Here is a 13,449-nt window from a genome sequence, read left to right on the forward strand (position 1 = left end):
ACACCTGTGATGTGGTTATTTTGAATTTTGGTGATTTTAAGATTCTTAATATATTTTAATATTATTCTTAATATATTTTAAGATTATCCTGAATATGCAACAATGCAAAATTTAAACAAAAATTATACCAAAAAGAGAGGTAAGTATTTCAGTTCATAATTTAATTTGTATATACTCACAAAGATATGTGTAAGTTAAAGTATACAACCCACACATTTAAAAAATGCTTTTTTAATACAAATTTCTAAAATCTAACAACTGTTATTTGCTTTAAAAAAAAAGCAACAGATTGCTTATTTTTATCCTAGCAGTAGGATGCTCAGTGGACAAACAATAGGAGTGGAACTCACCAACTCCCGATCTGATAGATCTGCAACTAAAGTGCTGCATATTCTTGGGCATGTCATTGAACCTCTTCCACATTTGTAAAATATGTAGGAAAATGCTGATAATCAAAGGAACATTATGATGATTAACCAATGAAACCATGGTAACGCTTTCTAAAAAGTACTATTAAATTCATCTGAGACCTAGAAATAGTGATCAACTCGATAGCAATATATACTCCAGGTCCTACACTGGGCTTTCCCACCGCAGGAATCATGATCCTTGGGGAAAAACAACTGATTTCAGACCTGCTATGAGCAGTATACAAGATGAACTGGAATATTTTGTCATACCAAACTGCAAGGATACTATCAACTAATACCTTAGTATATGAAGGCTTAGAACCATGCGAAACTACAATGATTTAAAACATCAAATATATGTAAAGCCATGAATTCATAATAATACTTTTGAAATGTATATTGGCCATCTTTGAAGGATGCTACTACACCAATTCACTATTTTGAAAACAAAAAAGTAGGAGAGGTAGGGGAAAAAAAGGCAGCATTGTCTTGCTTCTTCTATACAAAGAGAAATACTGCATAAGCAGATAATAGATATTACCTCTTGTAAAATGATTTTAAAAAATGAACGATAGGGTATTGCTAGTTTGTAATTCTCTTTTTTTTTGCTTCGCCCATGGCATGTGGAAGTTCCTGGACCAGGGATCAAACCTGAGCCACCACAGTGACAATACTGGATCCTTAACCTAGTGGGCCACCAGGGAACTCCACTAGTTAATAATTCTTAATGGCTTCTAATATATGAAACAGACACTTCATCCCTCCTGATCAAAGAACACACCACCACCCATGAAATAATCTTGATCATTCCTCTTTGTCTTTAAAATTAAAAGGAGTTCCTGTCGTGGTTCAGCAGTTAGTGAACCCGACTAGCATCCGACCCGACTAGCATCCATCAGGATGCGGGTTCAATCCCTGTCCTCGATCAGTGGGTTAAGGATCCAGCGTTGCTGTTAGCTGTGGTGTAGGCCAGTGGCTACAACTCCAATTCAACCCCTAGCCCGGGAACTTCCAATATGCCATGGGTACAGCTCTAAAAAGACAAACAAACAAACAAACAAAAACCCGAAAAGAAAAAAAAAAAAAAAATTGAATCTTATCAAGCCTGTAGTCAAAATCTGTCCATTAGAAGTTTCTGTAGTGATGGAAATGTTCTAGATCTGTCCAGTACAGTAGACATCAGACTTACACAGATATTGAGCAGCACTTGAAATGTGGCTATTGCAATGGAGGAATTGGACTCTTGTTTAACTAAAAAATTTTAATAGCCACGTGTGGCTCCTGGCTACCTACCATACTAGACTGCACAGCTCTACATCCAACTACCAATCGATAAAAGAAATTCAGAGGACAGTGAAATAGCGTGTTAAGCAATACTATATGGGTATATTCTGCAAAATCAAGACTGTAGAAAAACTAATTTCTTTAATAAATAAATTGTGGGAAGAAGAGACGATGGAGGAAAAACCTATAGATTTATAAAAAAGAATTAAGAGACATCAACTGAACTCAAAGTGTAGAAACAGATTACATCTGGATCTTCATTCAAATCAACTTCAAAAACAAAGAGAAAAAAATGACATTTCTATGATAACTGGAAATGTAGGTATGGACTTTTTTCTTTGATAGTAAGAAGGTATTAATGTTGAAGTATGGTAAGGCTATTACTGTTAAAAATCTGTAGAATAGTAAAATATTCATGGATGAAATGATGTGATGTTTGGGATTTGCTTCATAATAACACAGGGGTAGAAGGAAGTAGGTAAGCATACAGATGAAGTAAATTTGGCTGTAAGTTAAAAATTACTGAAGTTGAGCTGTAGGTAAATGGAGAGCCTACTACATAAAGTTTCTAGTTCTGAAACTGTTTTAAATTCTACACAAAATTTTCTTCAATAAGCTATTTTCCTATCTTCTTATCAAATATTTTCATACAATGTGCATATTAATGCATTTTCATCCTAAGGTGGAAAAAATTTAAATATACTAATTAACTGACTAAATAATGAACAATACTGACCTTCTGAATAAGAATTTCATAACACATTAAGATTTTCAAGATGTTTTTAAAACATAAAACTTGAGCACTTACCATTGGGGTTAAATAACCGGCAGCTTTTTAGAGAGGTTTCATAGCCTACTACTAATTCTTCTATGATTGCCACCTAGAGTACAAACACACAAGTACACTTTAATAAAAATAAATAAATATAGTTACTATGCTTGTGCAAAATGTGTTATTTACTATAAGAGGGCTAAATAAACATTCTGACACTCACTCTGTCCTTATGTGTGTGTGTGTGTCTCTCACTCTCTCTCTCTCTCACACACACACCCTTTAATAAATCTCTTAACCTAGGGATAAAAATTTAAAAGCAAGTTAACTATATATTTCTAAAGGTGTGTTTTAAGACAAAACTTTTTTAAAAACTTACTGGCAACTCCTTTCCTGCTATAAAACAAAGTATCAAGCTGAACTAGAAATCATGAAAAGGTTGGACAAAAAAGAAATAATGTTAGGGATGATTTTTATCTTGGTTCATTTTTACCTCAAATCACATAAATAACACCCACAGTTAACATCTGCACTTCAGGAATCAAGAATTAAATAGACTATGAAAAGAGAAATTCCAAAGGTAGCTAACAGCATCTACTTTCAATTTCATAATCAAGGGAAACCATTAGTAAAACTGAAGCATGGAACAGTCGGTGGGTTTCTGAGATCCAGGAGAATGAGTGGCTGCCCAGGTTCTGGTTTCTCCTGACTTATGACTATACTACTTGTTCCTAACTTTGTAAGAGATCTGTGAATACTTTTAATTTATTAATTCTCTTCTTTCCTTAATCTCTCTATAATGATTTTGTTACCATTATAGAAGCTCTCTTAAATGACCTCAACTGACTCAACAGATTAACACTAGCTCTCTCCATTACCTCAGAAAACTGTCAGGACTGAGTGGTCACAGCCAGATTACTCTGGTGTGTCCATGCTCTTCTACTCCCACAAGATGAGCTACATGCTTACTAAGGGTTTTCTTTTCCCAAACCTGCTTGAATTAGTTGCATTCATTCCCATCACTGCAGACTTTAATTCAGTATCATGTAAACTTAAGAAATGAGCACAAAAAAAAAAAAAAAGAACTGTTTTTGTACGTTGAATACTGTGGAAAGATTCAAAGATAAATTAATTTTTTAAACCAACCAATTTCGGTTGAAATAAGATAATCATAAAAGGAAAAGTCATAACATATATGATTCTACAATCAAGATTGCTTCAAAAGTATCGAGTTTTCACTCTACCAAAACTAGAATTAACAGACCATATTTTAACAACATGATTTTTTAAAAGGTGAAAAAGTCATCAATAAAGACCATATCTTGGGCCTCTCAACAAAAGACTGAAAAATAAGTTCCCTTTATGTGCTTTAGGTTAAAATGTTTAGGATGTTTAATCTGCCCTATCTTTCTGATTTTTCACTGTAACTGAGCTATTTTTAATCCAAACATGTCCTGATGTCACTGTACCTGTTAACAAAATAATCTAAATTAAGATTAAAACACCTTTTAAAGAGCATTCTGAATATTGTAACACACAACTAAAAGAATAAACTAATTTACTAGGACAGCAAATTCTCTGACTCTTCTTTCTACCAAATAAAAAAGGAGTTGTTGGGGGGGGGGGAATCACTTCTGCTTCCACCATGAGCAAGGATTAGAGAAAACATTGAAGAAATCACTATCTTACCACCTTTTCATACATACGCTGACTCATTTAAAAGTACACATCAGAAACAAGACAGAAAATAAAAAAGCGGTAAGTTACTTAGCTAAAGAGATGAGGATGAAAAGGAAGTAAGAAGCACAGAAGCATTTAACTTGCAATCAAGGAAGACTATTGCTAGATTCACGAAGTGTGTACCATGTGCACAGGTAACCCGGAACCAAGTATTCCAAATACTGTGCAAAGAAATAATAGTCAAAAAACAGAACGACTATTGTATTCTGGCTTACCTTTTCTTTATCTTTATATAAAGACCTCAAAGTATTGAAGACTGGTGGACAACCCTTGCTGAAGTTCATCCTAAGGAATTTATCCAAACATTCTTTAAACTTCTCACCTTGGAAGAAAAAAAATCCTGTTGATTTACTGACTTACATTTAACAACTCTCACAATGCATACATTAAAACTTTAATATGCATACTCATATATTTAAAACTGAGGAGGAGCTCCCACTGTGGCGAAATGGATTAAGAACCTGACTGCAGCAGCTTTGGTCAATGAGAAGGTATGGGGTCAACCCCCAGCCTAGCATGGTGCATTAAAGGATCTGGTGTTGCTGCACTTGCAGTGAAGGTCACAGCTGTGGCTCAAATTCAGTCCCTTCCCTTGGAACTTCCATATGCCACAGGTGCAGCCTTAAAAAAAAAAATAATAAAACCAAGGAAAGATATTGTATATCATAACACCATTTTCACTGCTTTGCAATTATTCTCACTTACCAGATAAAAAGTTCAACGGCAGTCTTCTTGGCACCAATCCCCTGGGATATTTAGTCCAGGCTTCCTCATAAATTTTTAGTCGTTCTAACATATTAGCTGCAGACAAAAAAGCAAAACAAAATTTAAAACTTTTTCAAATGTAATTATAATATATATTTCTAGAATATTACAAATTTCTGAATACATAAAAATTACCATATTAAACACTGAACATTGGAAGAAAATTATTCATAATCTAACCACTTACATACATCAGCAATCATTTTGGAATATTTCCTTCTAACATTTTCTTATCTTAAATACATAATTTTCTTTACCCTGTTCTGCTTTAGGAAGCCTTTCAAAATCTTAGGACTCTTCTACTTTAGTTCTGAGAAAAGGCTTGTTTATTATGTTTCCATATATGGCTTCTCCACATTCTCTTCAAGCCCCTCCTTTAACTCCTCTCCTCTGATTTATTTTGGAGACTCTGGATCCATCCTCTATCTTCCATTTCTCCATATACCTTTTATATTTTCTTTTACTTTCATGGGTGCAATCCCTGACCCAGGAACTTCCACATGCCTTGGGCATGGACAAATTAAAAAAAAAAAAAAATTTTTTTTTACATCACATCATTAAGCAGATTTTTCATTTCTCAAAACTGTGTCCCTATCATCTTTACTCTCCCTTTTGTTGACACTGATGGTTATCATTCCTATACTGCTATTCCTATGGAGGATGACGTTCTTTGTTACAAGGTTTCTCTTGCATAAGTCAATGTACCAGGAATGGGTCTCTATCAGTCTTAAGGGAAACTTTGCTTCAAATTGATCATCCTGGCTAAGGACCCTGTCTCTGTACATGACATGTTTCAGGGCTTGTCCTCACAAGTGGGTACCATTCATAAGAGAAAACGGTTGGGGAGAAGAGTTTCTGAACCAAACTTATTTGAGTCCTCCTCCTCACACAGGGAACAGTGCTAATCTTTCAGCTTGGCTATGTTCACTTGCTCCAGTGGGCTACTCCGCTATGGCCATATATTACCACAGAAGCTACGCTTGCTTCTTTCCCTTAGGAAGACATTTTCATTTCTTTAAGTGAAAAATTTCCTTTCATGTCTTTGATGCTGCTATGCATTTGTGAATTTGTATGGGGAGGCACATACACAACATGTGGAAATTCCCAGGCCAGGGAATGAACCCCAGCCACAGCAGTAACAACATCAGATCCTTAACCAGCTGAACCAACAAATAGGGAACCCCTATTTGTGAATTTAAAAAAAATTATTTCTAAAATTTTTATCCTAGCTATTACTATGAATTTGTAGTAAAAGAGAGGTTTCAGAAAATGCCAGTCTATCATATTAAAATGGTAGTTCACAAAAGTACTTTTGTATTCAGATTTTGAACCAATTCTTTTTTTTTTCCTCTTTAGGGGCACACCTGCAGCATATGGAAGTTCCCAGGCTAGGGGTCTAACAGGAGCTGCAGCTGCCAGCTGGCGCCACATGCACAGCAATGCCAGATCCAAGCCATGTCTGTGACCTACACCACAGCTCACGGCAATGTCAGATCCTTAACCTCCTAAGGGAAGCCAGGGATCAAACCCGAATCCCAGTGAATACTAGTTGGGTCTGTAACCTGCTGAGCCACAACAGCAACTCCAGATTCTGAACCAATTCTTGTTTGTCTTTTTAGGGCCAGGGCATATGGAGGTTCCCAAGCTAAGTGTCAAATCAGAGTTGTAGTCGGCAGCCTATGCCACAGCCACAGCAACACTGGATGAGAGCCATGACTGCGACCTACACCACAGCTCACAGCAACGCCAGATTCTTAACCCAATGAGAGGCCAGGGATTGAACCTGAGTCCTCAATGGATACTAATTAGATTCGTTTCCGCTGAGCCACGACAGGAACTTCTTGAACCAATTCTTAACCTCTATTTTTCTAGTTATGTTTCTCAATGAGTTAATACATGTTAACGAAAGAAGCAGTTAAAACTTAGAAAGTTCCAATCAATAGGCAACTACCTGGCTTGAGCGCCTTTTCTAAGCCTTTGTAATAGGCCCAGTTTTCAGGATTTCTCTCTTGTAATCCTCTGTAAACATCAGCTGCATCTTCCAAACGACATAACTGCAACAGAAGTTCCCCTGACAAAAAAAACCAAATTAAATTAACAAGTATCTTCTGACCGTAACTAAGTTTTCCTCAAACTTTCTTAAAATGTCTTCAATACTGGGAAGTAGGTAGATCTGGTATCCTACTCGGTCCCCAGTTCCCTTCAGCACGACAAAATTTACCATGTTATTTTATTGCCTCTCCTTTTTTAAAGTTCATATTTAGAAATATCCTCTTCACATCCTCAATCTATTCAGGTATATTTGTCTAACTCCAGGCTACTTTCTCAAATTCACTGAATACAGTCACCAAGACATCTACTAGAATTATTTCTGACAATATATGGACAATTTCAAAACCCAAATTAGTGGATTAATAATCCCTAATCATATGATCCTTTAATCAATTACCAAACAATTCTGCTCTAGCAGCCCATGGCTACATTGTTTCTCTTCCAATTACTAGTTTTTCTCTCTTGCAACCACCAACTAGACATCTTGCTTTAAGCTTTACCTACCGTGACTTTCTTCTTCTCTCTAATCCCACCATCCAACTTTAGAGAAAAACCATTCCCTTTTCTTTAGACTTTTCAGCAACCTGTAGACCTTTGTTCTCTGGGCTGCATGATCAATTTCATTCCTGAATGACATTAGCAGCCCCAAATATAAAAATCAATCTACCTAGGATCCTTTGTTTACAAATTTTAAGGCCTGGATCATCCCAATTCTTTCCTTGCTGCACACCTTCTCACAAAAACAGTTGTCAGACAAATGGACTAAGACACTGATTTCACTAGAAATATATGAGCTGCAAACTCATACACACCTCAAACACTGCTCAGGAATCCTTTCCCATACATTAATGGCCTCCCATTCACCGAAGTATTACTTTCAAACCAGGACCTCACCCTTGTATATTTTATTATTATCAGATAATAAAAAAGAATGATTACTGAGAAGCAAAGTGACTTTTAGGTGTATCACATGCACTAATTACTTCAATTCTCGATGCTCTATGAGATAGGTTACTACTACTTTTGTCATTAAATCAGAGACTTAAGTAAACTTGCCAAGGGTCTCTCAAAGATAGTTAACTGTTAAGAGTCAGGATCTGAACCCAAACAATTTGGCTAAATGAGCACATACTCTTAATATCTATACCCTGAGTCATTCTCAACCAGGGGCATCCAAGGGAAATTTAGCAACACCTGGAGACATCTTCAGTTTCACAGTAAAGGAAGCGAGTGCTTTGGTATTTGACCAGTAGAAGCTACCGATGGATGAAACATTAGACAACATACACGAGACACTGTCCATCTCCAATATCCAGGTGTCAAAACGTCAACAGTACCAAAGCCCATTTCACCAAAAACATTTTAAAAATCCTGCAACTTTTCTCTCTTATGCTATTCTCATCCACATTTCTTTCCCTTAATATTTACCTACCTTTCCCTTGTAAAAGGAACTGGTGGTATAAGAACTAACAATGCAACTTTCCACCTAACTATGCCCACTCACCCACTCCAGGAAGTTCCTAAAATTATCCTGACCACCCACCACAAACATCAATGCCTTTATTACTGGAACATCCAACAAATGATGATTCTACTCTTAGTTCCCTTCTATTCTCTTTATATACCTTGTTTCCAATACCTGACTCACTTAAATATTCAGTACATATTTTGTGGAATGAACTGATAGCTATTTCCTATTTTACTGAGAAAATGGAAGCAACTAGATGAGAACTCCCAAACAGCCACTACATCTACACACCTACTTGTCCATATACTCTACTGTCTCTCATTACTGTGGATGAACTATTCATATTGTTATCCAAAGCTAATCTTTCAATTTTATCTTCTATCTAGATCAATATCCCCTGTACTATATCAAATATTCCATTTCATTATCTAGTGAGCACATGCTGTAAAAACCTACTGTTCCTATGATTATCACCACTACCCTGTATGTGCTTCCCATACAACAAAACTACTTGTGTGAGTCATATATGCATACTACCTTCAATTCCTCTACTTAAATCCCATTTAAATCTATTTGACCTGTTTGGGCTTTCACGTCCTTCCTTCCAAATGTTCTGAAAGTCCTTTTATTAAGGTCACCAGTGATTTCCAAATTGCTAAAATACATGAGTCAATTCTGAGTCCTCAGTTTGATCTGTCACTCTTCCTCAGTAGTAAAGTTTCAAAAATAAATAAATAAAACAATGTACTTAAGAGTATTCTGAATGTCACCTATTTCCATAAAGAAACTGAGGCCCAAATCTTGCCACTCATCATACATCTGATTAGTATCCAATGAAGGAACCCAAACTAGTATTTTCAATCTTGACATCTTTCCAATAAGTTAAAAACCTTTCTTTATAACTAATAGACTGCTAAGGGATGATCAACTCAAGTGAAAGAGGGCTGTTTGGATCTATAGCTCACAAATGAGCTCCAAGCACCTTAGACTACCATTTTTTTCTTGCCAGTAGCATTATCCTCTGCTGAAAAGTTCATCAGGCAAATTATAGCTATATCCACCATATACACAGAGAAAACATTTTTCTAGTATTCAGCTTCAAAGAGAGCCAAAGAAATCTGAAACCAGCAAACTTCATTCACCTGATCTAACAAAGGCAAACCAACATTTCAGATAACAGTTCTTAGACAGTACTTATATTTTCAATTACTTGTTATTTTGCTTTGGTAGTCCATAATTAGTTCCTCAACTTTTAAAACCACAAGATGACTCCATTTTCTTTAATAAATGGGTGCATTGGAGATCTTTATTTAAGGATCTATCTATCCTCCTATCATAATCCATACATATAAATCCAAAACTCTGGTTTCAATTCATGTTCTATGTTCAGAAAGATATTCAGATAAACTATAAGGAACCCAAGGAATGTCCCATATGAAACTTCAGTAAAGGCTGATTTATCAATGTATATTACTGGCAATAAAGAAATATGTCATATGCATTCAGTTTTGCTAATAAGCAGTTTGTAAGAAAACTTAATAATCTTACAGAACTAAGCACTTGCCTTCTGCGTTTTTGGATCAGGGATACTTTAAAGAAAAATATTGCACAGTCACTGCATTCAATGATTTATTGTTCACATTTCCCCCCATATCAAGATCCATTGTTTAAATACATATTTTCCTACATTATAAATTATTCAAAGCACATGAGTAAGAAATACTGTCATGAAAAATTGTGCAACTAGATTTTTCAGTCTTGCTCTTTGCATAACTGAATACCAGAATAAATTATTTTTTTTAAAAAAATGTACCTTTGGTTTCTTCTACAGCAAGTTTATCACAAATCTGCTTTTCATAGGTACAAAGGTGTTCCAGAGCTTCTCTATAGAGACCTGCTTCCCGAAGAACTTGATTCTGATATAAAAGGAGTTCACTATATTCATAATCCACTTTATCAGGGGATGTCTATATATGGATACAAGGAATACTAATAGTAAAGACTTTGTTTTTGTATTAGAAAAATTTTCACAAAAGCAAATACACATAAGAGGTCAAAGAATAACATACGATGGATAAAGCTCATTTTTAAAAAATCCCCAATATCTGCCTAGGGAGCAACTAAGTAAATAATGATAATATTAACTTATAACCCACTGAACAAAATAAGAATCCATAAGTCTTTACGTGTAATAAATAGAAGGAAAGCTCTTAAGAGGAGAATGTCAAATAATAAATCTAAAAGGAGTAAGACAGGAAATTACAATTTTGTGACTATCACAGGAACAGCTGATTCAGGAAAAATCATAATCAATGAATGCTAAAACTAGTGATAAAAGTCTGATAAGGAACAGACCATTCATAAAGTCTCAAACTGTTTATTAAACACAGAAAAAATAACAAGTTTACAGTGAAAAAACCTGGCAGATACCACCTTAACCAAGTAATCAAATGGAATAGACATCACATGGCTCTTAATGTGCTGAATTGAGAAGGGTTCATCATTTCTGTATTTTCTTGCCACAATGCCTAACAATATCTAATAAGGACGAAACATCAAATAAACCCAAATTGATGGACATTCTACAAAAGTACAGCCAGGAATCTTCAAAAATACCAATGTCATGAAACACAAAGAAAACCTTCAAAATTTCCAGATTGAGGAGTGCCCATTGTTGCTCAGTGGCAATGAACCTGAGTAGTATCCATGAGGACACGGGTTCAATCCCTGGACTAACTCAGTGGGTAAAGGATCTGCCGTTGCCATGAGCTGCAGTGTAGATCAGAGGCAGCTCAGATCTGGCACTGCTATGGATGTGGTATAGGCCAGTGGTTGCAGCTCCAATTTGACCCCCAGCCTGGGAAGTTTTTATACGCCATGGGTATGGCCCTAAAAAGACCAAAAAAAAAAAAAAATCCAGATTGAAAGGAACGGAAGAGAAATGATAACTAAATGGAAGTATGATTCTAAACTGGGTAATTTTTTTTAACAGTGCCCAACTACTGAGTTAATGAGATATATAGAAAACAAACCGGCAGATACTACGTGAGCAAAAAATAAAAAATAAAAAAGTTAAAAAAAAAAAGGAAAAAAGGAGTAAATATGATTTAATAGAAGGATTTAAGGGTTTAAATATAGCTACAGTTGTAATCATATTGTAATGTATAAAACTGAAAAAAAAATCCTACAAAGGATATAAATAGGAAGTTGGTAAATTTTGAATATGGACTGTGGATTAGATAATAACAGTCTATCAATGTTAAATTTCCTAATTTTTTGATAATCTATATAGCACTATCTATTGAGTTATTCTTAGGAAACATCACGCTCAAATATTCAGAAGTAAAAGAACAAGCTGCCTATAATTACTCTCAAATGTTTCAAGAAAAATTATGAATAGCTAAGCAGACATAGAGACTGAAAATTAAGTGTATCAAATATTAACAATTAATGTAAGTGAACTTCTATATGGAATTCTTTGCACTATTCTTGCAACATTTCTGTAAGTTTGAAGCTATTTCAAATAAAAAGTAAGACTATACACTTCTTTCTTTTAGCTATACTAAGAATCAGACCTAGTTTACTAGGTCTAATGTCTGGTTGTTACCTGTTGTGTTTTCCTAAATTCTTCTAAAATCTTTGCTGCCATTTCATAATCTTCTAATAAATGGTAAGCAATAGCATAACCAATCCATGATGCTCTTTGTGCAGGTCGAAGCTGAAGTAATTGATATCTCGTTTCCTAAAAGGAAAACAGTGAAAAATAAATGGTCCTCAAAAAGATCATACCGATTTACCCAATAACTGAGCAGGCAATCTGCAACACAATGATGAAATAATAAAAGACAGTTTCAAAAATCCGTATTATATAGCTTTATAGAAGCAAAGAAGATATTTGTTAAGAAGTATGATGAAACTTCCAAGATAATCTTATAATTTTTTTAAAGACCAGGTACCCTTGATATTACTAACTGATCTACTTACTCTAAGAAAAGAGGATGGAAAAGACAGTACAAAGGAAAAAAGTTTTTTGAACAGTGCCCAACTAGTGAGTTAATGAGATTTATAGAAAACAACCCATAAAAAAAAGAATGAAAAAAGAAAACCCAGCAGATACGTGAGCAAAAAAAAAAAAACAGGAAAAGAAGGAGTAAATGTGATTTAACAGAATGATTTAAGGGTTATTGCTGTAGCGGGGTTTGATCCCTGGCCTGAGAACTTATGCATGTCACAGACATGGCCAAAAAAAATCATGAGTGCTCAACACCATAAAATAATTTTTTTCTTTTTCTATTATTTTGTATCTAAATAAGATGACAGAGGAGTTCCTGTTGTGGTTCAGTGGAAATGAACCCAACTAGTATTTATGAGGATGCAGCTTTGATCCTTGGCCTCAATCATTGGGTTATGGATCTGGCGTTGCTATGAGCTGTGGTGTAGGTCACAGATGCAGCTCAGGTCTGGCATTGCTGTGGCTGTTGCTGTGGCTGTGGCACAGGCCTGGCAGCAGTAGCTCCAATTCGACCCCTAGCCTGGGAACCTCCATGTGCCACAGGTGTGGCCCTAAAAAAAAAGAATACCACTGAATTTTTATTCCAAAGTAACAATGGAATATTGCTGGAAGCTATAAAACAACTACACACACGGGGAGTTCCTGTTGTGGCGCAGCGGAAATGAATCCAACTAGGAACCAGGAGGTTGCAGGTTCAAGCCCTGGCCTTGCTCAGTGGGTTAAGGATCTGGCATTTCCGTGAGCTGTGGTGTAGGTCACAGACGAGGCTCAGATCCCTCATTGCTGTTGTGACTGAGGCATAAGCCAGTAGATGTAGCTCCAATTCGACCCCTAGCCTGGGAACTTTCCATATGCCACAGGTGTGGCTCCAAAAAGCAAAAAAAAAAGCAAAGTTTTGTTATCAGATGGTACTCAAAAAGTTTTAAATATTTTAACAATATTTCCT

The 13,449-nt window shown here is 35.6% G+C and overlaps 1 protein-coding gene across 2 annotated transcripts in view; it reads right to left on the reverse strand.

Moving 5' to 3' along the window:
• NAA15 (N(alpha)-acetyltransferase 15, NatA auxiliary subunit) overlaps positions 1–13,449 on the reverse strand; it is an 82,875-nt gene that overhangs the window by 38,447 nt on the left and 30,979 nt on the right. For both annotated transcript variants that reach the window (XM_003129186.6, XM_005656536.3), the window contains exons 5-10: positions 12,099–12,233; positions 10,305–10,458; positions 6,923–7,042; positions 4,912–5,007; positions 4,422–4,528; positions 2,503–2,575 (exon numbers count right to left, since the gene is read on the reverse strand). In XM_003129186.6, coding sequence (XP_003129234.3) covers positions 2,503–2,575; positions 4,422–4,528; positions 4,912–5,007; positions 6,923–7,042; positions 10,305–10,458; positions 12,099–12,233 — 685 coding nt within the window. The remainder of the gene's footprint in view (positions 1–2,502; positions 2,576–4,421; positions 4,529–4,911; positions 5,008–6,922; positions 7,043–10,304; positions 10,459–12,098; positions 12,234–13,449) is intronic.

The sequence above is a fragment of the Sus scrofa genome, chromosome 8 (assembly GCF_000003025.6).
Source record: "Sus scrofa isolate TJ Tabasco breed Duroc chromosome 8, Sscrofa11.1, whole genome shotgun sequence".
NCBI classification, from domain to species: Eukaryota; Metazoa; Chordata; class Mammalia; order Artiodactyla; family Suidae; genus Sus; species Sus scrofa.